The 24,258-nt window shown below is 42.0% G+C and overlaps 1 protein-coding gene across 2 annotated transcripts in view; it reads left to right on the top strand.

The window, feature by feature from the left end:
• The window catches only part of adarb2 (adenosine deaminase RNA specific B2 (inactive)), a 794,386-nt gene that overhangs the window by 678,404 nt on the left and 91,724 nt on the right, over nucleotides 1-24,258 (top strand). For both annotated transcript variants that reach the window (XM_059971913.1, XM_059971912.1), the window contains 2 exons: nucleotides 5,528-5,679; nucleotides 14,863-15,031. In XM_059971913.1, coding sequence (XP_059827896.1) covers nucleotides 5,528-5,679; nucleotides 14,863-15,031 — 321 coding nt within the window. The remainder of the gene's footprint in view (nucleotides 1-5,527; nucleotides 5,680-14,862; nucleotides 15,032-24,258) is intronic.

Here is a 24,258-nt window from a genome sequence, read left to right as displayed (position 1 = left end):
GAGAAATCGTTTAATCTGGACAAGTGTGAGGTTTGATCAAATGTAAGGGCAACGTAGACATAAATGGCAGGGCCCTGGGGAACCCTGATGTACAGAGGGATCATGGGGTACAGGCCTTTAGGTCCCTGAAAGGAACAACACAAGCAGATAGAGTGGTAAAAAAGGCAAAGTCAAAGTGAAAGTAAATTTATTATCAAAGTATATATACTGCATGTTACCATATACCACCTTGAGATTTATTGAAGGGAAATGACATGCTTGCCTTCATTGATTGACTTATTGAGTATAAAGTGTGGTGGTTTTGTTGCACAGTATACAATATTGGATAGGCCACATTCAGAGTATCTTGTCTCGTTCCGTTCATTGTGTTATATGAAGAATGAGGGCACTTTGGAGAGGGTGCAGAAGAGGTTCACCAGGAGGTTGCCTGGATTGGAGTTATAAGCTATAAGGAGAGGTTGGACAAGCCTGGATCGTTTTCTCTGAAGTGTCAAGACCGAGGGGCAGCCTGGTAACAGTGTATAAAATAGATAGGTTGGACCGTCAGAGGCTTTTTCCCAGGGTGGGAGTGTTAAATGTTTGAGGGCATGGTTTTAAGGCGAGAGGAGGAAGTCTAAAGGAGATGTGTGAGGGTTTTTTTTTTACTCAGAGTGGTAGGTGCCTGGAACACACAGCTGGGGTGTGCTGGAAGCAAATACATCAGTAATGTTTACATGACATCTCGAGAGGCATGTTTACATGCTGGAAATGGTGGGATATGAATCTTGTGCGAACAGATAGGATTAGTTTAATTGGTATCATGGTCATAGAGTCATCAAACACTACAGGACAGGAAAAGGCCCTTTGGCCCAACCAGTCCAACCTAGTCCTGACGATCTGCACCTAGACAATGTCCCTCCATACACCTCCTATTCAGGTACCTATCCAAATTTCTTTTTAATGTTGAAATCAAACCCTTATCCATGACTTCTGCTGGCAGCTTGTTCCACACTTTCATCACGCTCTGGTCAGCACAGATAAACAGCCTGTTCCCGCACTGTACCATCAAATTTCTATGTTTATGTTCCACAGTGATAAGACCATGTAGCAATATTGGAATGAATGAGAAAATTCTCCACCAAATTTAAGACCAATGCCACTTTTTCAAAAAAAAGCCAGCATTGAACATCAATCAGATTTCACTTTTAAGAAAGTGGTTCAACTGAGATGGAAATAAGCTATCAGTCACAGTGGAGTGAAAGTATTCATAACATAGCATATCTAAATACTCCAACATCAAGAAGAAACAGCAGGGTCAAAGGTCATTCATAATTTATATTTTAATCACTTGTAAAACTTTCATTTAACATGTATATCACTAAATGTAACAACATTCCTCTGGACCAAGGTACACAACAGAGTACATACAACGTACACACAGCACATAAAGTAATGTTACCACAAATAAATTCAAGAGTAATAAGATGGAGCTTCTTCATTTCTCGGAGCATTGCAATGGTTAAATTGGAGGCCTTTTTAAACCAGGAAGAGCTAATAGAAAGCTCTAAGTCGTTATCTTTGATTGTGTAATTTCAAATCTATTGAGATGCATCTACGGTCCTTCCACTGTCGACTTCACCTGCTGTCTGGTTCAGTGTGAACTGATTTTGCTATTCATCATGTCTAAAATAGCTGAGAAATCAGGCCTTTCTTCACAAGGTAGCCACATCTTTTAAACTCAGAAAAAAAGATAATAATGATGAAGTCAAGCAAGACTATTTTTTCCACTCTACAGTCAAAAACCGCACCATTTTACCTTGTCTAAAAAGAATAATGGAATGATAGAATGAGGTCAGTTAGTCCATCAAACCAGTACCTGATTAGTTCTTTGAAAAAGCCAACTAATTAGACTCCAACCCTTGTACTGTGGAATGAAACAGAATTCAGCCATTGTGCATTCATGCCTGGAAATGCACTGTTTCAGCATCATGCAATATGCTGGAGGAACTCAGCGGGTCAAGCATTGTTTGTGTTGAGAAATAAATTGTCAATGTCTCAGGTCAAAGCCCCATATCAGATTGTTTGTTGTTCCGGATTCCAACATAATGCAGTTGCTAATGTCTTTAGTGTTTCAGCACGCTGTCCTCTGTTTCCAAAATTCATTTTCTGAGGCAGAGTACAATCCAGGAAAGCTATTCAAAAGCCTAAACAGTGCCACAGGCAGGGGATGAATTTCACACACGGGCTTTATTTTTTACCTTCAGCAAGGCCCTGTGTAGCCATCACTGTTTTTTTTAAAGATAATTGGTTTATTATTGTCACGTCCAGAACAGCATTGTTTTACATGGCATCTGTATATATCGTTACAAAGCTCAAGTACATCCAGGAAGTTGAAGGGAAAAGCGAAGACATGCAGAATATGTTATTTTAGTTATGGGAAAAAGCAGTGCAAGTAGACAATAAGGTGCCAGGACTATGATGGGGTAGAGTGTGAAGAGAAGAGTCCATTTTCAACAAGAGGTCCATTCGATGGTCTTGTAACAGCAGGACAGAGCTCTTGCTGAGCCTGGTGATACCTCTTTTCAAGTTTTTGCACCTTTTGCCCATGAGGAGGGGAAGAGGAAAGAACACCTGGTATGGAAAGGGACTGTGATTATTCTAGTTGTTTTTCCAAGGCAGTAGGCAGGTGTTTTACATGAAGGACAGAGCTGAGTCCGCAATTTTTTGGCGGTCTCAGTCAGAGCAGTTGAAATCCCAAGCTGCGATGTATCTATTAAAATTGGTGAGGGGCAATGGGGACACATCAATTTTTCTCTGTCTTATGAGGAAGTAGAGTCATTAGTGTACTCTCCCGGCCAAGACATCTACTCGATTGAACTATAACAATTGCTGATGTTTACTGTGTCTAACCAAACAAGAAGTAAGAATATGCCCAGTGCAACAGCAACATTGGTCAAATAGTAGCAAAGTGAAACGAGTGCTGAGATTTATAAAGCATACTGATTAAGTTAGTTTCTCTGTAACAGTGTCAGAAGGGGTGCTGTATTTTATTACTCTTACCAATGAAAACAGATGGTATTGTGATCCAACACCAGGCCCGTTTAAGAAATGCTGCAAAACCTTACATTTTCTGCTGTGGTGGCCAATCCATCTTGGCTCTCTATCTGCAAGATGGAATTCCTCCTCCAATTTAGATCAATTGGAGTATTGTCAGCAGTTCTCGGCCCCTTATCTATGAAAGGATTTGCTGCTATTTGGGAGGGTCCAGAGGAGATTCGCAAGAATGCTACTGGGAACGAAAGTGTTAATGGATGAAGCGTATTTGATGGCTCAAAACTTGTACTCGCTAGAGTTTAGTAGAAAAGGGGGGAGGGATCTCACTGAAACCTGTGAAATATTGAAAGGGCTAGTTTGAGTGGACGTGGAGAAGATGTTTCATATAGTGAGCGAGTCTAGCACAGCCTCAGAATAGAAGGATATCCATTTAGAACAGAGATGAGAAGGAATTTCTTTAACCGGAGGGTAGTGGACCTGTGGAATTTATTGCCACAGATGACAGTAGAGAACAAGTCTTTGGGTATATTTAAAGCATAACTGATAGGTTCTTGATTAGTCAGGGCATCAAAGGTTTTCTGGAGAAGGCAAGAGAATGGGATTCAGAGGGCTAATAAATCAGCCATTATGGAATGATGGAGCAGACTCGATGGGCCGAATGGCCTAGTTCTGCTCCTATGTCTTATGGTCTTAAGAGCCAATGAATGTTACAGAATAATGTTTATTAAAAGACGACCAAGTTTTCAGTTAAGTTAATGCTCAGGAGTATTCAGAAGTTGCATTTCCATTTCAGGGACAATTTGAAAGCTCTGGAAAAGTTTTTTGAAATTAATATAAACATAAAGATAGTTCAGCAGACAATCAGTTCAACAGAGATAGGAACTTTTGGAAGTAGATAGCAGGGCAAGGGAGAGCAGAACAGAGTTAACATCAAGCAGGTGATTTGGGATTTATTTACAAGTCGTTAAGGCGGAGAATGATTAGAGAAAAATATAGAAATTTCTATAAATAAGAATAGAGAGAAATCAAAAATAGATTAGAGAAACTGAAATGTGTTCCTGGGAAGCTAGCAACTTGTTGTTCTACAGACCACACAAGCTTTAACAAAATATAACCAGACATTGTCTGCCCTAATATGTGTATAATTACTGTAGCAAATTCAAAGATGGTCTCTTTATTATTATAGCTCAGATATAAGACTGTAAGATCATAATAGGAGCAAGTTAGGCTATTTGACCCATTGAGTGTGCTCCAAACATTTCACCATGGCTGATCCATTTTCCCTCTCAGCCCCACTCTCTTGCCTTATCCCAGTATTCCTTCATACCCTGACTAATCAAAAATCTATCAACCTTTGCCTTAAACATACCCAATGACTGGGCCTCCACAGCTGCGTGTGGCAACAAATTTCACAGATTCACCACTCTCAGGCTAAAGAAATTCCTCCTCATCTCCATTCTAAAAGGACATTCCTCTAACCTGAGGCTGTGTCCTCTGGTCTTAGACTTCCCCACCGGAGGAGACATCCTCTTTACATCCACATTACTGAGGTTTTTCAACTTTGAGTAGTTTCAATGAGATCCCCACTCACTCTTCTGAATCCCAGTGAGTACTGGTCCAGAGCCACCAAATACAATGGTGGAGAGAAGGAGCTGTTCTTAAATTATTGAATGTGGGTCTTTGGCTCCTGGACTTCCTTGCCAGTGATAGGAGTAAGAAGAGGGCATGACCCTGATAGTGAGGGTTCTTTGTGATGGATGCTACCTTCCTGAGCATGTCCTCGATGGTGGGGTGAGTTGTGCCCCATGATATTACTGGCTGAATCTAAGACCCTCTGCAGCCTCTTGCAATTTATTATTGGAACCTCCAAACCAGGCTCTAGTGAAACCAATCAGATGGCTCTTCACCGTGTACTTGCAGAAATTTGCCAGAGTCTTTGGTGACATACAGTACTAAATCTCCTCAAACTCCTAACAAAGTCTATCAACCATAAAGTTCCCTCAATGAATTTGGCCCAGGCCAAACTTGTCCAAGTATTCAGCTTGCGCTAATGGGGATTACTTCATGTAATGCCTGAATGCCACAAGATTATTGCAAGTGAAAGGTGGAAAATCAGTTTGTGATCAACGAACTCCCACTCTGAAAATCAAATATAGGAAATTAACCTTAGCATTTAGTTTGGCGTGATTTATGTGTCATTTTATTATGCTAAAGAAGTGATTGCAACAATTAAATGGCTAAAAGTCATTAGACCATGTTTGGAGTGCAGGGGGATATTTTCTAAAATAAACACCAAATTGTAAATGAATTCAGTTACAAAAGCAAACAACTCTTTGTGCAAACAAAGGCATTAATTTCAAATTCTGTCAAGATTAATGTTCTTAAAGTAAATCCAACAATTTAGATAAGCTTCTCCTATTGAGAACCTAATACAGTTTTGTCAGTGAGATTTAATTTAATTATGGCACTGATGTAATCTCTGTACTTCCAAAAGTAAACAGCCAGATGACTGGGAACGTTCAATCTTTGTTCATCAAAAAGAGGGAGGCTACAAGCTGAAAGAAAATATCCTTTTCCATCTGTACATCAGTACACCACCTTGTGGAGACGCTCGCCTGAACTCTCACCGAGAAGCGAGAGCTGAATGTAAGTATCAAGATGTTATATCATCTCTGGATATACTTAGTTATTGTATAACTTGGAAATGCACAAAAAACATATATAACATGCACTGTGGGAACACTGGAGTATTATAAATTCCATATGTATGGTTGTCAGCTGTAGGCTTTTGGATGAAGTTTCATTAGATTTTGGTTGGCATCCTAACCAGTCACAGCGGGGAATTCCACAGCCTCCATCCCCATGAAATCTATCTGTTATTATTTCATGGTAGCGTCAATTCCTACAAAAAGTTCAAAGTTAATTTATTATCAAAGATATATGCCATATACAATCTTGACATTCATCTTGTTGCAGGCAGCCACAAATTAAAGAAACACTGTAGAATCCATGAAAAACCACACACACACACACACACACACACACACACACACATCAAAGACTGACAAACATTGTAAAGTGCGTAAAAAAAATTGCGCAAACAATCAGAAAAGTAAACAAATAATACACAGAACATGAACTGCGGAGTCCCTGAAAGTACATTCACAGCCACAGAGTCAGTGAGCCTCCCTTTAAACCACAGAGCCATGCAGGTTGAGATGAGATGATTTCAACTATGGGAAGCCCTCTAGACAGCATTCTCCATCGACTGGTTATTCCTCTCCATAGATGCCATCTGACCTGCAGAGTCCTTCCAGCATTTTGTGTATCTTTCTCAAGATTTCCAACCTCTGAAGAATCTCTTGTGTTTGCATCATATGTGAAACATCATTCTTGTAACTTCTGTAAATTGCAGCATCTTTTTACCTACATCATCACTGTGTATATGCAATATGCGTAATGTGGAATGCTCTACATGAGCCAATGAAGTCGCTTCATTCCTCACATTATCATCCCTCCTTGCCACCCTTCCCATGTGTCCCAGGAATAATAGAGATGTTAGATACGTGGGTTATAACCAAAGGAAAAATGGTTGGGGTCACTTAGCACTTTAGTGCAAAGGTGTTACTTAGTCGCGTCAAAAATCAAACTTACAAAAATTAGCAAAAATAGTGAAAAGGAAACTTGCAAATATTTGCAAAAAGATATCTACCTGAAAGCACAATAATAGCTCCATAATATGTTTGTCCAGTATGAACTCTTGGCAGCCTTTATCTCCATCTCCTACTGAGGGTGATGAGCCCCATTTATTAGGCACCAGAACATAACATCTTTAATTATCCACAAAGCTAGCTTAAAGCTATACATGAATTAGAACATGATGCACCCCAAATGTAGTTACAAAATAAACAGAAGAATCTAACTTAAATACAGTATACAAACAACCTAGTCTCATTTACACATCCCCATTACGAAAGAAATTGAATTTTCCACCATGTATGGTGGGACTGGCACCATAAAGTCAACCTGTGTGTATCAGCTCAGCTTAGGACCCATTGTGAGGATATACCAGGCGGGGGGGAAAACATTGACATGCGCACACTCCGCGCAAAATGACACAGCAGAATGACAAGCCAATGTTTGCGTATAAATGTACGCTTGTAAGGAGTGAGTTTACCGAGTGCTCTCCGTCACAAGGACCCATGCAGACAAAGACACAACCAGTCCTTTTCAAGGATGACCATTTTCTACCCCATCTTGCCTTTGATACTCCTCAATGGTGCTCTCTATAAAATATATTGTCTTTGACAAGTTATTCATTCACATGAAAACAACAGCTTTTTAAAATCGGAGATTTTTGTAAATATCAGATGACATTCCCTCCTAGATTTGTGTCACTTCTCACAGTTAATTAGCTGCTTAATTATTTTCTGCAAATCCATTGTAACCAGCTGTTTCTTTTACTTCCAGTAACAAAATTCCATTCAATTAAATCATAAACTTCAAATGAGTATGTTTTCTCTAATTATGCTAGGAAATATTAAATCGTGCTTTCTTTTTGGCGAAGGTTCCCCAAAGTTGCCTCAGCAACTGATGGATTCCTCTGTTGTGATATAAATTAAGAAAATGAGAAATTTGCAAGTAAATGTGGCTTGTAATCCCAATTTGTAACCCACCAGAATTCAATGGCAGGAATGTTTAAACAGAAACAAATTTAACATTGCTTACAGCATGTACATTAACAAATAATATACTTGAAGAAACTATGTTTACACACATTCAAGGGAAAGGAAACATTAATCACTCATCCCAGGCTGATTTTCTGTTGTCAGATTTCCTGTTAAATATACTTAGATGTCTAAGTATGCAGTAAACCTTTTTTTAATTTGAGGATTGTTATACTTGACTTCTGGCCATTTGATTGGGATAATGTTCAGAGGCACATAATGGAGCAAGACAGCAGAGGAATGAGTTTCACCTCTCCACACCCTGTCATATTTTTGATATCACTGTGTGTGCAAACGTGTATAACATGCATGTATTCATCTTCGCTTCGATACCATTGATGCATAAAACTGACTTTCTGCTGTGGATTGAACCCACAATTATTCCACTGCAGCACCTGTTCAGCATGCGTAGAATTAAGGATGAATTTTATCCCACATGGTGCCGTAGCTAGTGGAGTCACTGCCTTGTACCTGCAGCAGCCAGGGTTCAACCCTGACCTCTGGTGACATCTGTTGGAGTCCTCCCTGTTACTGCATGGGTTTCCTCCAGGTGATCTGGTTTCCCCCACATCCCAAAGAGGTGTGGATTGCTAGATTGATCAGCCACTGGTGTGTGAGTGGTCAAATCTGGAGAGAGCTGACGGGACGTGGATAGAATAAGATTCGATTAGTGAGGGATTAGTGTAAATTGGTGCTTGGTGGTCAGAGCTGACCTTGTGAGTCAAGGGGCCAGTTTTCATGATGCCTGATACTATGACCATAAAAGTCAAGGACATAATCAGGCCCACTACCCCAGGATAAAAGGCAGCGGTGTGACAGTACAGCGAAAAAGAGCTTCAACCAGCAGCCAATCTGAACATCGGAGGTTTTGAGAGGAGGGGACTTCAATCAGGTCTGCTGCCTGGGGATAAAAGGCAGCAGAGGGTCGGTCTGGCGGCCAATCGGCATTTGGAATTGATTCGCAAGAGCAAATTAAAGGAAGGTAGGGGCACGTGCAGTGGCCATTGTCTGAGTGGTGACCTTGAGTCTTTAGCTCTCGAGGTTTCTGCAAAGAGAGGCTTCAGTCAAAGAAAGCAAAGGAAAGAAAAGCTTTTTTTTGTTCTCTTCTTTATATCTGCTCAGCCAGGACAGCAGGGATGACAGGCAGGATAGTGGAATGCTCCTCTTGCAGGATGTAGGAAGGCGGGGAGACCTCCAGTGTCCCTGACCTCTATAACTGTGAGAAGTGCTTCTAGCTGCAGCTGGTAACACACCACATTGGAGTTAGAACTCCAGATCATTCGGGAGGCTGAAGGTTTGTCAGATAGGACATACAGAGAGGTAGTTACACCTAAGGTGCAGGAGACAGGAAACTCGGTGACAGTTAAGGAGCCAGTGCAGAGTACCCCTGTGGCCATTCCCATCAACAAAAGGTACTTCACTTCGTTGGGGAGGATGACCTTATAGAGGAGAGTCACAGTCTGGCACTGAGTGTGACTCAGAAGAGAAGTGGGGAGACGAGGTATGCAATGATGACAGGGGACCCTTTAGTTAGGGGAACGGACAGGAGGTTCTGCTGGTGAGAACGAGATTCCTGGATGGTATGTTGCCTCCTGGATGCCAGGCCCCAGGATATCTTGGATCATGTCCTCAGCATTCTTAAGTGGGAGGGTGAACAGCCAGAAGTCATGATCCATGTCGGCATGAATGACATGGGTAGGACAAGTGATGAAGTTCTTCATAGGAAGTTAGGTGCTAAGTTAAAGGGCAGGATTTTCAGGGTAGTGATCTCAGGATTGCTACCCATGCCATGTGCTAGTGGGGTCAGAATTAGGGAGGTTATACAGTTCAATATATGCCTAAGTAGTTGGTGTAGGAGGGAGGGCATAAGATTTTTGGATCACTGGGCTCTCTTCCAGGAAAGGTGGGACCTGCCCCTGAATTGGAGAGGGACAAATATCCTAGCAAAAAGGTTTATTAATGCTGCCTGGTAGGGAATAAACTAGAGTTGCAGGGGAATGGGATCCAGAGTGCCAGAACAGTTAGTGCAGAGGTTAGGGAGGCCGATGTTGGTAAGACCTCAGACAAAGTTAAAAATCAAAAGGTTGAGCATGGTGTGACGAGTGTCCTGCGCTGTGTATATTTCAATGCAAGGTTGGAAAGGTGGATAATAGTGCTAAAGATGTGGTAGCTGGTTTACAAACAGAGGCAATGTGTAGTGAGGAGAGGCTGTTGATAGGGCAAAATTGCAGTCATCAGGATGAGTTGCAACGTAAAAGGTGGACAAGTTCAAAAAGGGCTAAAGGTGCTGTATTTGAATGCAAACAGTATACGGAATAAGGTAGATGAACTTTCAGCACAGTCGCAGATTGGCAGGTATGATGTTTTAGGCATCACAGAATTATGGCTGAAAGTTTATAGCTGGGAGCTTAATGTCCAAGTATACATATTGTATCAAAAGGACGAGCAGGAAGGCAATGGGGGAGGCATTGCACTATTGGTGAAAAATGAAATCAACTCATTAGGAAGAGGTGACATAGGGTCAGAAGATGTTGAATCATTGTGGATAGAGCTAAGAAACTGCAAGGGTAAAAAGACCCTGATGGGAATTGTACACAGACCCCCAAACAGTTGTAAAAATGTGGCCTACAAATTGCAATGGGAGATAGGAAATGCATGCCAAAAGGCAATGTTACAATAGTCATGAGGGACTTCAATGTGTAGGTAGATTAGGAAAATCAGGTTGATGCTGGATTACAGGAGGCAGAATTTCTAGAGTGCCTATGAGATGGCTTTTTAGAACAGCTTGTGGTTGAGCCCACTAGAGGATCAGTTATTCTGGATTGGGTGCTGTGCAATGAACCGGAATTGATTAGAAAGCTTAAGGTAAAAGAACCCTTAAGGCATAGGTGTCAAACTCAAGGCCCGCGGGCCATATCCGGCCCGGCGTACAATTATATCCGGCCTGTGAGATCACTTTAGATAGATCTATTATTTTAATTATTAATGGCCCAGCGATATGAAGCCTATGATTGTAAGTTAATACCAATCATAAAAATAATGCTTGCTCAGCAGTCTTCTTCATAAGAAATGGAATTTGTGAAGTGAAACACTTTGTAGTTATAGCAGAGACCGAGACACATGAGAACAGACTGAAAAAACAGAGGCAATGAAAGCTGTGTTCGCACGTGCCGACTGATCCGGCCCGCATGAAGCTGCATTTTGCCCAATCCGGCCCGTGACCTAAAATGAGTTTGACTCCCCTGCCTTAAGAGAAAGTGACCATACTATGATCAAGTTCACTTTGAAATTTGAGAAGAAGCTGAAATCAGATGTATCAATATTATAGTGGAGTAAAGGGAATTACAGAGGCATGAGAGAGGAGCTGACTAGAACTGATTGGAAAATAACACTGGCAGGGGTGATGGCAGAGTCGCAATGGCTGGAATTTCTGGAAGCAATTCAGAAGGCACAGGAAATATACATCCCAAAGAGGAAGAAGTATTCTAAAGGAAAGATGGCATAACTGTGGCTAAGCAAGTCACTTAGAAGGTAAAGAGGAAATACAAAAGTAAGTTAGTCAATAATATTAAAGTGGATTCCCAAAACTTTCTTCAGATACATAAATTGTAAAAGAGAGGTGATAGTGGATATCGGACCATTGGAAAATGATGCTGGAGAGGTAGAAATGGGGGACATGAAAATGAAGGATGAACTAAGAATTTTGCATCAGTCTTCACTGTGAAAGACACTAGCAGTATGGTGGAAATTCCTGGTGTCAAAGGTCATAAAGTGTGTGAAGTTACCATAGGCAGAGATAAGGTAGTTCAGAAACCGATAAGTCTGAAGGTAGATAAGTTACCTGAACCAGATGGTGTGTATCCCAGGATTCTCAAAGAGGTCACTGAAGAGATCGTGAAGGCATTAATAATGTCTTTGAATGATCACTATATTCTGGAATAGTTCCAGAAGCCTGGAAAATTGAAAATGTCACTCCACTCTTCAAGAAGGGAGAGAGGCAGAAGAAAGGAAACTATAGGCCAGTTAGTCTGACCTCAGTGGTTGGGGAGATATTGGAGTCAACTATTAAGGATGAGATTTCAGGATACTTGGAGGGACATGATGAATTAAGCTGTATCAGTTTGGTTACCTCAAGGGAAAATCTTGCCCAACAAATCTGTTGGAATTTTTTGAAGAAATAACAAGCAGGACAAAGGAGAATCGGTTGATGTTGTGCACTTGGATTTTCAGAAGGCCTCTTACAAGGTGTCACACATGAAGCTGCTTACCAAGCTACAAGCCCATGGTGTTACAGAAAAATTTCAGCATGGATAAAGCAGTGGCTGATTGGCAGGAGGCAAAGAGTGGGAATAAAGAGAGTCTTTTCTGGCTAGCTGCCTGTGACTGCTGGTGTTTCACAGGAGTCAGTGTTGGGACTGATTCTTTTTACGTAACATATCGATGATTTGGATGATGGAATTGATGGCTTTGTTGCAAAGTTTGCAGAAGATAAGTGGAGGGGCACTTAGTTTTGAGGAAGTAGAGAGGTTACCAGAGGATTTGGACAGATCAGGAGAATGGGCAGAGAAATGGCAGATGGAATACAATGTCTGGAAGTGTATGGTCATGCATTTTGGTAGAAGAAATGAAAGGGTTGACTATTTTCTAAATGGAGAGAGAATACAAAAAAAATCTGAGGTGCAAAGGGACTTGGGAGTCGTTGTGCAAGATTCCTTAAAGGTTAATTTGCAGTTGATGAGGAAGGCAAATTGATGTTAGCATTCATTTCAAGAGGACCAGAACATAAAAGCAGGGATGTAATGTTGAGACTTTATAAAGCACTGGTGAGGCCTCACTTGGAGTATTGTGAGCAGTTTTGGGGCCCTTATCTTAGACAGGATGCACTGGAACTGGAAAGCATTCAAACAAGTTTCATGAAAAAGATTCCAGGAATGAATGGCTTGTCATATGAAGAGCATTTGATAGCTGTGGGTCTGTATTCACTGGAATTCAGAAGAATAAGGGTTGACCTCATTGAAACCTATTGAATGGTGAAAGGCCTTTTTAGAACGGATGTTGGGAGATTATTTCCTGTGGTGGGAGAGTCTAAGACCAGAGGACACAGCCACAGAACAGAGGAGCATCCTATTAGAGCAGAGATGAGGAGGAATTTCTTCAGCTAGAGAGCAGTGAATCTGTGGAATTCATTGCCACAGGGAGCTGTGGAAGCCAGTTCTTTATGTATATTTCAGGCAGAGTTTGATAGATTCTTGATTGGTCAGGGCATGAAGGGATACGGGGAGAAGGCAAGAAATTGGGGCTGAGAGGAAAATTGGATCAACCATGATGAAATGGCGGAGCAGACTTGATGGGCCAAATCGCCGAATTGTGCTCCAATATCTTGATGAAGTTGTGTTAAACAGTCCCTCTGCAGAAATACATTCTCCTCAGCTGTTTAAGAGAGATGATTACAACAAGATATGCAGGGTAGAAAGGACAAATATTTTAATAGGAAACATGAGAGAATCCAGAGCAACACACACAAACTGCTGGAGGGACTCAGCAGGCTAGGCAGCATCTATTGGTTTTAATCAGTTTTTAATAGGAACCCTTTCCTGCATCTGATTGAAAGGACTAAGAGCTAATGCATTAACATATCCCTACCACAAATCCCATCATTTTCCACATCTTTTGTTTAAAATATTAAAAAAGCCTGCAATCCTCAAGGATTGGACTCAAGATGACAATTAATCCCAAGAACAGTTGATGTGTCTTGGAACTCTAAAGTCATTCATTATTTGGTCCAAGAAAATAGATATTTTGTCCCAAATTCCTCTTTCTCTCTCCAAACTCAATCCCTAGGATAGATAGTCACAAGCACACATTAAACAAAGTGTTGCTCTTTGTCCTCATTCTGATTTGATTCTGATTGTCCTGATTTGGGATGCAGGAGATAACATAGAGAACAGTGCAGCACAGGAACGGGTCCAGTGTCAGTGCCAAACATGAGACTAGGTTGAACTGAATCCCTTCTGCCTGCACATGATCCATGAGGACCTCCACTGGTCAAGGCCGACCGTGGTTGCATCCTAGCTGCCAACATGATATACAAGGCAGGACACTACAGTACAAAGAGGAAGCTGTTGTGCATGTGGCAGGCTCTCCCCTCCACTCAGCTAATGAACCCAAAAGGAATGGCAGAGACTGGTACAGTTTGGCGCCCACGGTGTCACAGAAGTTGCCAGTCAGCATTGAATTCAATGTAGGGCTGACTTTGGGACTCCAGCTCCAGATTTTTCCCTGGGGTTTGCTCCCGGAGCTTTCCCCATGAGTGGGTATAGCCGCAAGGCTGCCGTGGTTTGAGATCAGAGTTTTCTTAATCCTGGATGAGCTACCGATGATGGCTGACAAGCCCCATCTGCCCAAAACTACTGGTTTTAAGGCGCTAGAAAAGTCCCTTTGCCCTTTCTCCTGTTAGTAGAAACGTTTCTGCCAGACTTAAGGACTTATTCCCTAAGCAACGTGTGGTGGCTGGACTTGGTTGTCAGAGGCTATTTGATATGTATGCCATTGGGAGCATTTAAATAGGTAGAGCCGTCTTATCCCTACTCCCAACCCCATCAACTCAGCAGGTCAGGCATCATCTCTGGTGGGGAATAAACAGTTGACCAAGGCCCTTCATTGTGAATTGTATCCCTCCATTCACTGCATGTACCTATCTACACACATCTGCTTTGAATTTTTCCCCCTCACCTTAAATATAAGCTTTCCGGTATATATCATTTGCACCTTGGAAAAAAGATTTTAACCATTTACCCTTTCTCATAAGTGTATAAATCTCTCTCAGGTCTCTCCTCAGCCCCTGACAGTCCAGAGAAAACAACCCAAGTTTGTCCAAACTGTTCTTATAGATTACATACTCTAATCCTGGGGGCATCCTGGTAAACCTCTTCTGTATCGTTTCAAACGCCTCCACATCCTTCCTATAATGGGGCGACAAGAAATGCACACAAATAGAAAACAGCGCTTGCAACCTTTATTATTCTGTCAGAATTTCAGATGAATGCTTCTTCACTCTCGGCTTCAGTGTGAGCGTTGAAAGCGGTATTATCTCTTTTTACAGTGCAACACAGCAGGCCATTGAGCAGGAGAGTTCGGAGCCACCTCAGAACGAAGATTGAATCTGGAGAAGGCACCATTCCAATCCGCTCCTCTAACTCCATCCAGACGTGGGATGGAGTATTACAGGGAGAACAACTGCTGACAATGTCCTGCACTGACAAGATTAACAGGTAAAGCAGGCAGACTGGAACACTTAAAGGAAGCTGCAGCCTCCAGCTAACTGCTTTTCCATTAACCTGGTTTATCACTCAGATATATTTTATCATTTCATCTAGGCAGCAAAATACACGCAGAAGATCTGCAATGAATGTTTTCTGTTTACTGAGATAAACCTTAAAGTGTGTAGAAATTAAAATACCCTTTGAGTTAATGGCTTCTCACTTTCCTGCTATTGGTTGACATATGTCCAGAGATCAACGTTAAGGTGTCACTTCTCTTACAAGATGCACCAGGATAGTCCAAGTAGAGAGAGAGAAAGAATGCCAAATGTAGGAGAGATGTCACAAATTTTTACAAACAATATCATTCCATCTTCCCAGTTTGATTGTTAATAGGGACTCCACCTCCATTAGCCTGTCCCATTCACAGTATTTTTTTACAATTTAAGCTTGAATCAAAATTATCTTCATAGAATCATAAGATATGGAGACAGTCCCTACAGTCCACAAGGTTCATAAAGCGCCCATTCATAGTACTGTAATCTTTTCCCCAGGAGGTTGAACTCTCAGAGCGGGAGAGTTAAGCAGTAACTTCAGGCACTTTGCCATTGTTCTACCCAAGGAACAAGGCACTAAGAAGAAGAATGGAATTCAAAAGTACGAAGTACATTTATTATCAAAGTATGTATCCTTTATACAACCTTACAGGCAGCCACGAAACAAAGGAATTCAGTAGAATTCATTAAAAGCAAGAGAAGACTGCCAAACATCCAGTGTGCAGAGAGAGAGAGAAAAAAAAATCGTGCGAACAATAAAAGTAAGCAAACAGCATTCAGAACTGAAATTCCCAAAGCCAGACATCGCAGCATCCGGTCTGCTGGTTGCAGGCCTCAACCTCTGTCCAGCACAGAGATGAGGAAACCCCACGGAGCAGTGAGCTGAATCGGACTGTCCCTCAGCTCCAACCCCAAAATGCTGACCATTTCAATCTGGTTCAGAAATGTACTTGAATCATCCAAACCTTGGGCCATTCTTCACTTACTCTCACTTAAATACAGTAGTCCCTCCAGAGTAGTTAGGGTAGAACTTTTGAAACATTCTCTAAATATTAGTTGTCGCCCAATTATAGGAAGGATATGGAGACTTTGGAAAGGGTGCAGAGGGGTTTACCAAAATGCCTGGATTAGAGGATACAAGCTATCAGGAGAGGTCAGGCAAACTTGGGTTGTTTCCCATGGAGTATCAGAGGCTGGGGATGTTGACCTGATAGAAGTTTATACAACAGTGATAGATAGAGTGCAGTCAGATACTTCTCTCCAGGGTGTAAATGTCAAACACCAGTGGCATGCTTTTAAAGTTGAGGAGGGGGAGCATTAAAGGCAATGTGAGGGGCAAGTGTTTTACACAGAGAGTTGTAGGTTCCTGGAGTAGGTTATCAGGGCAGTGGAAGAGGGCAGTTTGGTGGAGGTTAAGAGGCTTTTAGATACACACCTGAAGATGAAGGGAATGGAGGGACATGGGTGAAAGGAAGACATTTAGTATAAATTGGCATCAAGATTGTCACAACATCATGAGCTGAATTTTCTGTCCAGTGCTCCACTGTTCTAAGTTCTAAGAATCACATAGAGGCAAAAGAGATTTAGTTTAATTTGGCATCAAGTTCAATGCAGACATTGTCGGTTGAAGAGCTTGTCCTGTGTTGTACTGTTCTAAGCCGTAAGTAGCTGGATTTCTTTGGGGGAGACGATCAGTAAAATGGTCTGGATTGAGATAGGCTGAATGGTCTTCCCCATTCACATGTATACAATGAAACTGTGAGGGTACGATTGTTACTTGTGCTCACTATTGACTCAGACTTCTTAAATTACTTCAAGGTGAGAAGGGGTAAGTTCAAAAGAGGATACAGGGCAAATATTTTACACAAGGAGAGGCACATGCCTGGTCCCTTAAGATTGTTATTGCTGGGGGTGGTAATGGGGACAAGATCCCACTATCTATTAAATGCTCCCAATGGCATGGACCTCAAATAGCCTAAGACAGCCAAGTCCAACTCTTAGCCTTCACGTGTGGCTTAGCTACTAAACCCGGCAGAACTGTTTCTACTGACAGAAGAATGGGCAATGATGGCCTACTGGTGCCTTAAGCCAGTCACCTCAGGCAGATGGAGCTCATCAGCCAAGGATGCCAGCTCAGCTTGGAGAAGGAAAACTCAGATCTCAAACTTCCGCTGCCTTGTGGCTATACCCACTCGTGGGGAAGGTTTTGCGAGTAAACCCCAGGGAAAAAAGTCAGGAGCTTGAATATTAATGCTGAGTTCAACGCTTATAGGCAACTCCTGCGACACTGCTAGTGCAAGTTGTATCTGTCTCTGCCATTCCTTTGGGTTCATCAGATGTATGGAGTGAGGGAGTTTGCTATGTGGGCAACAGCTTGCTTGCCATACTGTACCACCCTGACTTGCGTACCTAGAACGCATCATCCAATGTCAGCCCTAGCCAATGGAGGCCTCAGGGTGTATGCCTGAAATGCATTGCCAGGGGACAATGCATGATAAGGGCATTTATTGTGGGATGGATGTGCAAAGAAAGGAGGGATACAGTCTTTGTGTAGACAAAAGGGATTAGTTTAGTTAGGCATTGAATTACTAATTTTTATTTGTTCAGCACAATATTGTGGGCCATAAGGCCTGTTCCTGTGTTTTACTGTTCTATGTTCTATGCCCTGTCTGTTAATTATCATATATAATCAAAGTATAACATGAGTAAAACTTTCTTGAGGGGAATTTGATAAATTTCAGAAGAATATCAAGGCCATGGTGCAAAGTAACTTAGTAGTGCCGTGAAGCTAAATGAACAGGAAGGAAATTTAATATCAAAGTGCATCAGTGAACAAGGTCAAACAAAGAACCCATGGTGAAGAAATAAAATTAAAGGCGCTGTATCTGAATGCATAAGGCACTCACAATAATATTGCCAAATGTAGGCATAAATTGAGATAAATGGATTTGATTAAATAAACAATAGATAGAAATGGTTGCATGGTTACCAAGGTTGTGAAGTGCATCTTCTTGAGTATTTAATGCATGGAAAGGAAAGATAAAGCAAAAGAGTTGGTGGGCTACCCCAGTAGTTAATGAGGACATAATGACAACAGAAAAACGTATGCATTAGAAATATTAATCAACAAGGGGGAAAAGCATACAAGCCGCAGTTTATGCGCTACAGAAAAACTGCAACATGGTTGAAAAGTTAAATAATCATTATAAAAAATAATACAGAAATAAATGGAGGGCTTTAAAGGCAGGACTTTTGAAACATTCCATAAATATTGGTTAAAGCTGCACTTGGGGTTGGTAAGCAGGTGGGTTGCCAGAGTCAGGTCACTAAAACAGCACATGAAATTTGTTGCTTTGTGGTGGCACTCCAGTGCAGGCATAACAAATTACTCCAAGTTCAAATAAATAGATAAAGAGTGCAAAAGAGGAACAGTGAGGTTGTGTTCATGAGTTTATAGACCGTTCGGAAATCTGATGGCACAGGGGAAGAAGCTGTTGCTAAAACATTGAATGTGGGTCTTCAGGCTCCTGTTTCTCCATCCTGATGGTAGTAATGAGAAGAGGACATGTCCTGGATGGAAAGGATCTTCTTTCTGAAGGCACTGCCTATTGAAAGGCCCTCAATAGTGGGGAGGCTTGTGCTGTGATGGAGTTGGCTGAGTCTACAACTCAGCCATCACTTCCTATGATGAAATGCTTTGAGACGTTGGTCATGGCTAGAGTTAACCCCAACCTGAGCAAGACCCTGAACTGGCTGCACTTTGCTCACCACCACAGTAACTCTGTAACAGGTGCAATACCACTGGCCTTAGCCAATTGCTTGATTCGCCTTACATTTATGACCATGAGGTTAAGTACAGCTCCAATGCCCTTTTTAAACTTGCTGATGACACTGATGTTTTTGGCTAAATCAAAGATAGTGATGACGTGGCGTACAGGAGGGAGATTGAAAATCTGGTTGAATGGTGCCACAACAACCTCTCACTCAATGTCAGCAAAATCAAGGAACTGATTATTGACTACAGGAGGAAGGAACCGGGCCTCCCATTAGTGGAGAAGAGATAGAAGTCCAATATGGAATTTGGCTTTTCCTTGTGTCTGAAGCTCTCACCTTTCCTTTCGACAGAGGTCAAGGAATTGGAAGGAACTCTCCAAAATGCCAAAGCAAGAAAGTGAAATGCACTTTGGAGATGATGGCAAAGAAATCATTTCGAGCCTGGGCCCAAGAGTGGGGAATGAGACATTGTTTGGCCTTTTAGTGCCAGGCCAGGTTAAAAGGATCCGGTTGTCGGGGCAGAACTGAGGCAAGTCAGAGTCGGAGGCGATTTGATGCAGTAGAACTGAGGAAAGGCAGAGTTGAGGCAGCGGGCCCAAAGCCCAGGCCCAAGGGTAAGGTTCAATCCAAGGTTTGCCAATTTAAGCACCAGGCCAGATTAAAATGGTCAGTGTTCAGTTCAATGCTCCGTGAAATTTATTCATCTCTATTCAGGAATAAGGCTGTGGCCTCCTTGGTCAGCTGCAGCAGTGCTTAGCTCTGTGGCTGTGGACTCACTTCTGTGAACTACGGTTTGGAATGTGATTTTGCTTACTTTTATTGTTTGCAAGATTTGATTTTTTTCCTGCACATTGGGTGTTTGATGATCTTTTTTTAATGGATTCTGTTGATAGGTTGATCAATCTAGAGATTGATAGGTTCTTGATTGGACATCGCATCAAAGGTTATGGAGAGAAGACTGGGAAATGGGGTCGAGGAGGAGAGAAAAAAGGGGATCAGCCATGATTGAATGATGGAGCAAACTCGATGGGCCAAATGGCCTAATTCTGCTCCTATATCTTCTGGTCTTATTGGGTTTCTTTGTTTTATGGCTGCCTGTAAGGAGGTAAATCTGGAGTTTGTATGCCCTATACATACTTTGATAATAAATGTACTTTGTTCTTTGAACTTTGATGCGGCTCATGCACCCATATAACAGCACTAGGATGGGAGTAAGAGGCTCATTCTTATGAGAAGTACAGTGGCAGTGAGCTCCAACAGGCCATCTGTGTATCAATTTACATTGTACCCAGATTAACACTATGATCTGTCTAGTAAATACACAGATAACATTTTCAAAGTACTTCCGTTTTAAAAATCTGAACAGAAAAAATGTTACCGAACCTGTGATAGTTAAATGTACTTACTTGATTAGGAATCCTACTATTTTTTGGATAATACGGTTGCCTGGCAAGTGGCTTCAGTGATTAACACTAGAAAATATGTGAATCAAATTTGCAGCTTGTCACACCTCTGTGCCTTGCCCTGCAAAGTCTGACAAAAACAGACCCACTTCAAGTGTATGTTTGACTGCAATTTATACCAACTGTAAATGATGCTGTTTATTAATATGCTCCTCGTTTCATCTTAATTCAATTGCCCTAAGCTTGCTTGGAGAAGCGGTTAATAAGACAAGACTCAGATGTCATGCTAAATAGCAAGTGGAACTTCATTGAAAAGCTCTTTGGGCTATTGTTCCCAGATGACAATAAACTTTGCTGCTTCATCCAATAACAGTGACCTTATCTGCTTTATGCAGCCAACGCTGGTTTTCTGAGATGACACTGTTCTGACCTGCTTATTGCAGACAATGGTAGCATTGTTGCTTTATTTCAGAAGATGTGGAATCAGTTTGCTTTATCTAGACAACTTATTGGTTCAGAGTACGTAGTGAGCTTGTCTGTTACTTCCAGGCATTGATAAACCTGTCCCCTCTGCCTAGATGCCATAGTGTTTGCCTCTTGTATCCGACGACGCTGATTTTCTCTCAGTTATCAATAAGCTGTTAATTGCGCTTGCGTTATCAAGACTGAACCATTGTCCTCTGCATAAACTATTTTGCCATGAAAACATTTATTATCTACCACACAATGTGGGATGGACTCTGTGTATATGCTATAAGAGCATAAGACACAGGAGCAGCTTTAGACCATTCAACCCATTGAGTCTGCCCTGTCATTCTATCATGGCTGAAATACTATCCCTCTCTGTGCCATTCTCCTGTTTTCTCCCCATAACCTTTGACACCCTGACTACCCCACTTTAAGGTTAGTTTAGTGTCAACAGTGGCCCACAGAGCCCAACAGCCTTACCTCTGAATCCAAAAGTAGTGACAACTCAAATGCAAAGATCTAAACTGACTTTCCAATGTACTACAGAGGGAGCACTGCCTTTCCAATGACATGTTGAACCAAGGTATTGCCTACACTCATTTATAGGAAGGATGCTGAAACTTTAGCAAAGGTGCAGAGGAGATTTAGCAGGATGCAGCCTGGATCAGAGAACATGCCTATGTGAAAAGGTTAAGCTAAGGACTTTCTCTTTGGAATGAAGGTGGCTGACAGGTAACTTGATAGAGGTGCATAAGATTTTAAGACCATAAGATATAGCAGCAGAATTAGGTCATTTGACCCGTCAAGTCTGCTCCGCCATTTCTCCATGGCTGATCCAATTTTCCTCTCAGCTCCAGTCTCCTGCCTTCTCCCTGTATCTCTTCATACCCTGACCAATCAAGAATCTATCAACCTCTGCCTTAATTATACATAAAGACTTGGCCTCCCCAGCTGCCTGTGGCAAAGAATTCCACAGATTCACCACTCTCTGCCTGAAGAAATTCCTTCTCATCTAAAAGGATGCACCTCTATTCTGAGGCTGTGTCCTCTGGTCTTGGACTCTCCCACCACAGAAAACAATCTCTGCAATTGTTCTATCAAGGCCTTTCACCATTCCATAGGTTTCAATGAGGTTACCCACATTCTTCTGAATTCCAGTGAATCTTCAGTCGAGTGATAGATGGCATGGTGCTTTCAAATGACACACACAGAGTGCTAGAGGAACTCAGAAAGCCAAGTGGTACCAACAGAAAAGAGTACAATTGGCATCACGGCCCGAAACGTCAACTGCACTCTTTTCCATGGATGCTGCCTGGCCTGCTGAGTTCCTCCAGCATTTTGTGTGTGTTGCTTGGATTTCCAGCATCTGCAGATTTTCTCTTGTTTGTGCTTTCAAAGATACTGCTCAACATTTCACCTATCACATACCACTTTTTACTTCTTTCTCTCCTCCACCCAGCTTTCTTGCTCTAACTTCTCATCTTGTTTTCCAGTCCTGATAAAGGGTCTCAGCCCAAAGTGCCAGCTGTTTTCTCTTCTCCATAGATGCTGCCTGGCCTTCTGTGTTCCTCCAGCATTTTGTGTGTGTTGCTGCTCAACATTTAATGGATGCCTAGTTCTGTTCTTACAATAACAGGTTGAATTCAACCTATGTGTCTGATCTGCTATCTACTTCAGCAACCCATTAGTCGCACCCTCCAATCCACTTCTCTACAATTTTACAAATTTTCCTCACCATATTTTTTTTATCTAATTTCCTTTTAATGGATGCAATGGAACCTGCCCCCTCCACAACTGCAGGCAGCATGTTCCAGATTCCAAACACATGCTGAGTAAAAAGGTTGTTCCTCATGTCACTGCTAATTTTCTTCACCTTTATTTTGTGGCTGTGACCTCATGTCTTCAACTGATCCATCAAGTGGAGCAGCCTCCCTCTATTACTCTGTCTGGCTCCTCCACAATTTTGTATTCTTCTATCAGCTTTTCCTTTAGCTTTTTCAAAGGTTCAAGATTCAAAGTATATTTAATATCAAAAGATGTATAAATTGTACAACCTTGAGACTCATCTACTTACAGGCAGCCGCAGAGCAAAAGAACCTGAAGTTAACCAATTTTTAAAAAGACCAGCACCCAATGTGCAGAGAAAGAGAAAAAGCACAAATCATGCAAACAATAGAAGCAAGCAACTGCATTTCAAACCAGACTGAGTCCCTAGATCCAAATCCCAGAGCAGCCCAGTGTAGGCCCGAAGCCTCGGTCTCAGTTCATCATATTACTGGGCAAATCATCGCGAAGCTCCCAGACACAAAGCACAGCAGCTGGAGTTGTCTCACAGCCTCAGTGTGAAATCAGTTCGACCGCCGCCTCCAGTTCCAACATCCTGCCTTTCCAGTATATCTAGGCCAGCATTTAAATTGTCCAAACAGCGTCGCGTTCGGACCAGGGCCCTGCCACGGTGAATTGCTCCAAGCCTTGACCACACCACCCAGACATGTGCCCTAGGCCTAGATCTCACCACTCAGCCCAAAGCCATTCTTGAGCTCTCAAAATCGGTTCAGCACTTCGAGGAATCCAACCTCGCACCCAGATTAGTTAGACAGGCATCGAAACTCTTCTGCCTTGTCTCCTCCTCTCCAAATTGCTCACTCCAACTCCATCTGCCTCAATTTTGCAACACACCAGTATGGCTCATCCATTGATTGCTTCACCTTCACTCGCCTCTTCAATGTTTGTGGTGATAGTTTACCACAATTTACTTAAGGAAAGGTGATATTAATAACCTTTTATTAATGAGGTGATAAGATGATGTGACTTTCCTCAGGACCAAAAGACATTTGGACAGATACATTTATAAGGAAGGTTGAGAGGAATCGGGTGGCAGAGTGGTTAACATTACGCTTTACAGCATCACATTTAATTCCCACTAATGCTGGCTGAACGTTCTCCCAGGCCACATGGTTCCCTCTGGGTGCTCCAGTTTCCTCCCACATTCCAAAATGGATGCATAGGTTGGGGTTAGTAAGTTGTGGGCATGCCATATCCACAAGCATGGTGACTCTTGCAGGCAGCCCACAGCACACCTTCAGGCAGTGTCAGTTGTTGATGTAAATGACTCATTTCACTGTATGTTTTGATGTACATGTGGCAAATTTTGCTAATCTCTGTAATCTTTCATTTTTAAATGGGACATGGTCGGTTGGGAAACATGGTCAGCACAGATGAGACGGGCCAAAGGGCCCATTTTCCATGCTGTGACTCTTTGATTCTCTGACCAGGCCAGTATCCCCACATACCTCCAAAAACAAGCTGACCAGGATTTAATGTGATATTTTAGCTCAAACCAAACCTGTGCTTTATAAAGGTCCAGCACCACTTCCCTGCTTTTATACTCAATGGTTTGATTAATAAATCCAGCATCTGGCCTACTGTGCCTTTCTTGATGGGATTCAGCTCTTATCCCAGAGATTCCCCTTCAATTGCTGCAATATTATTTATTAGATGAGGGATCAAAACTGTGTGTAGTATTGCAGATATAGCA

This window comes from Hypanus sabinus, chromosome 6 (assembly GCF_030144855.1).
Source record: "Hypanus sabinus isolate sHypSab1 chromosome 6, sHypSab1.hap1, whole genome shotgun sequence".
NCBI lineage: Eukaryota > Metazoa > Chordata > Chondrichthyes > Myliobatiformes > Dasyatidae > Hypanus > Hypanus sabinus.
This window is presented reverse-complemented; position numbering and strand designations above follow the sequence as displayed.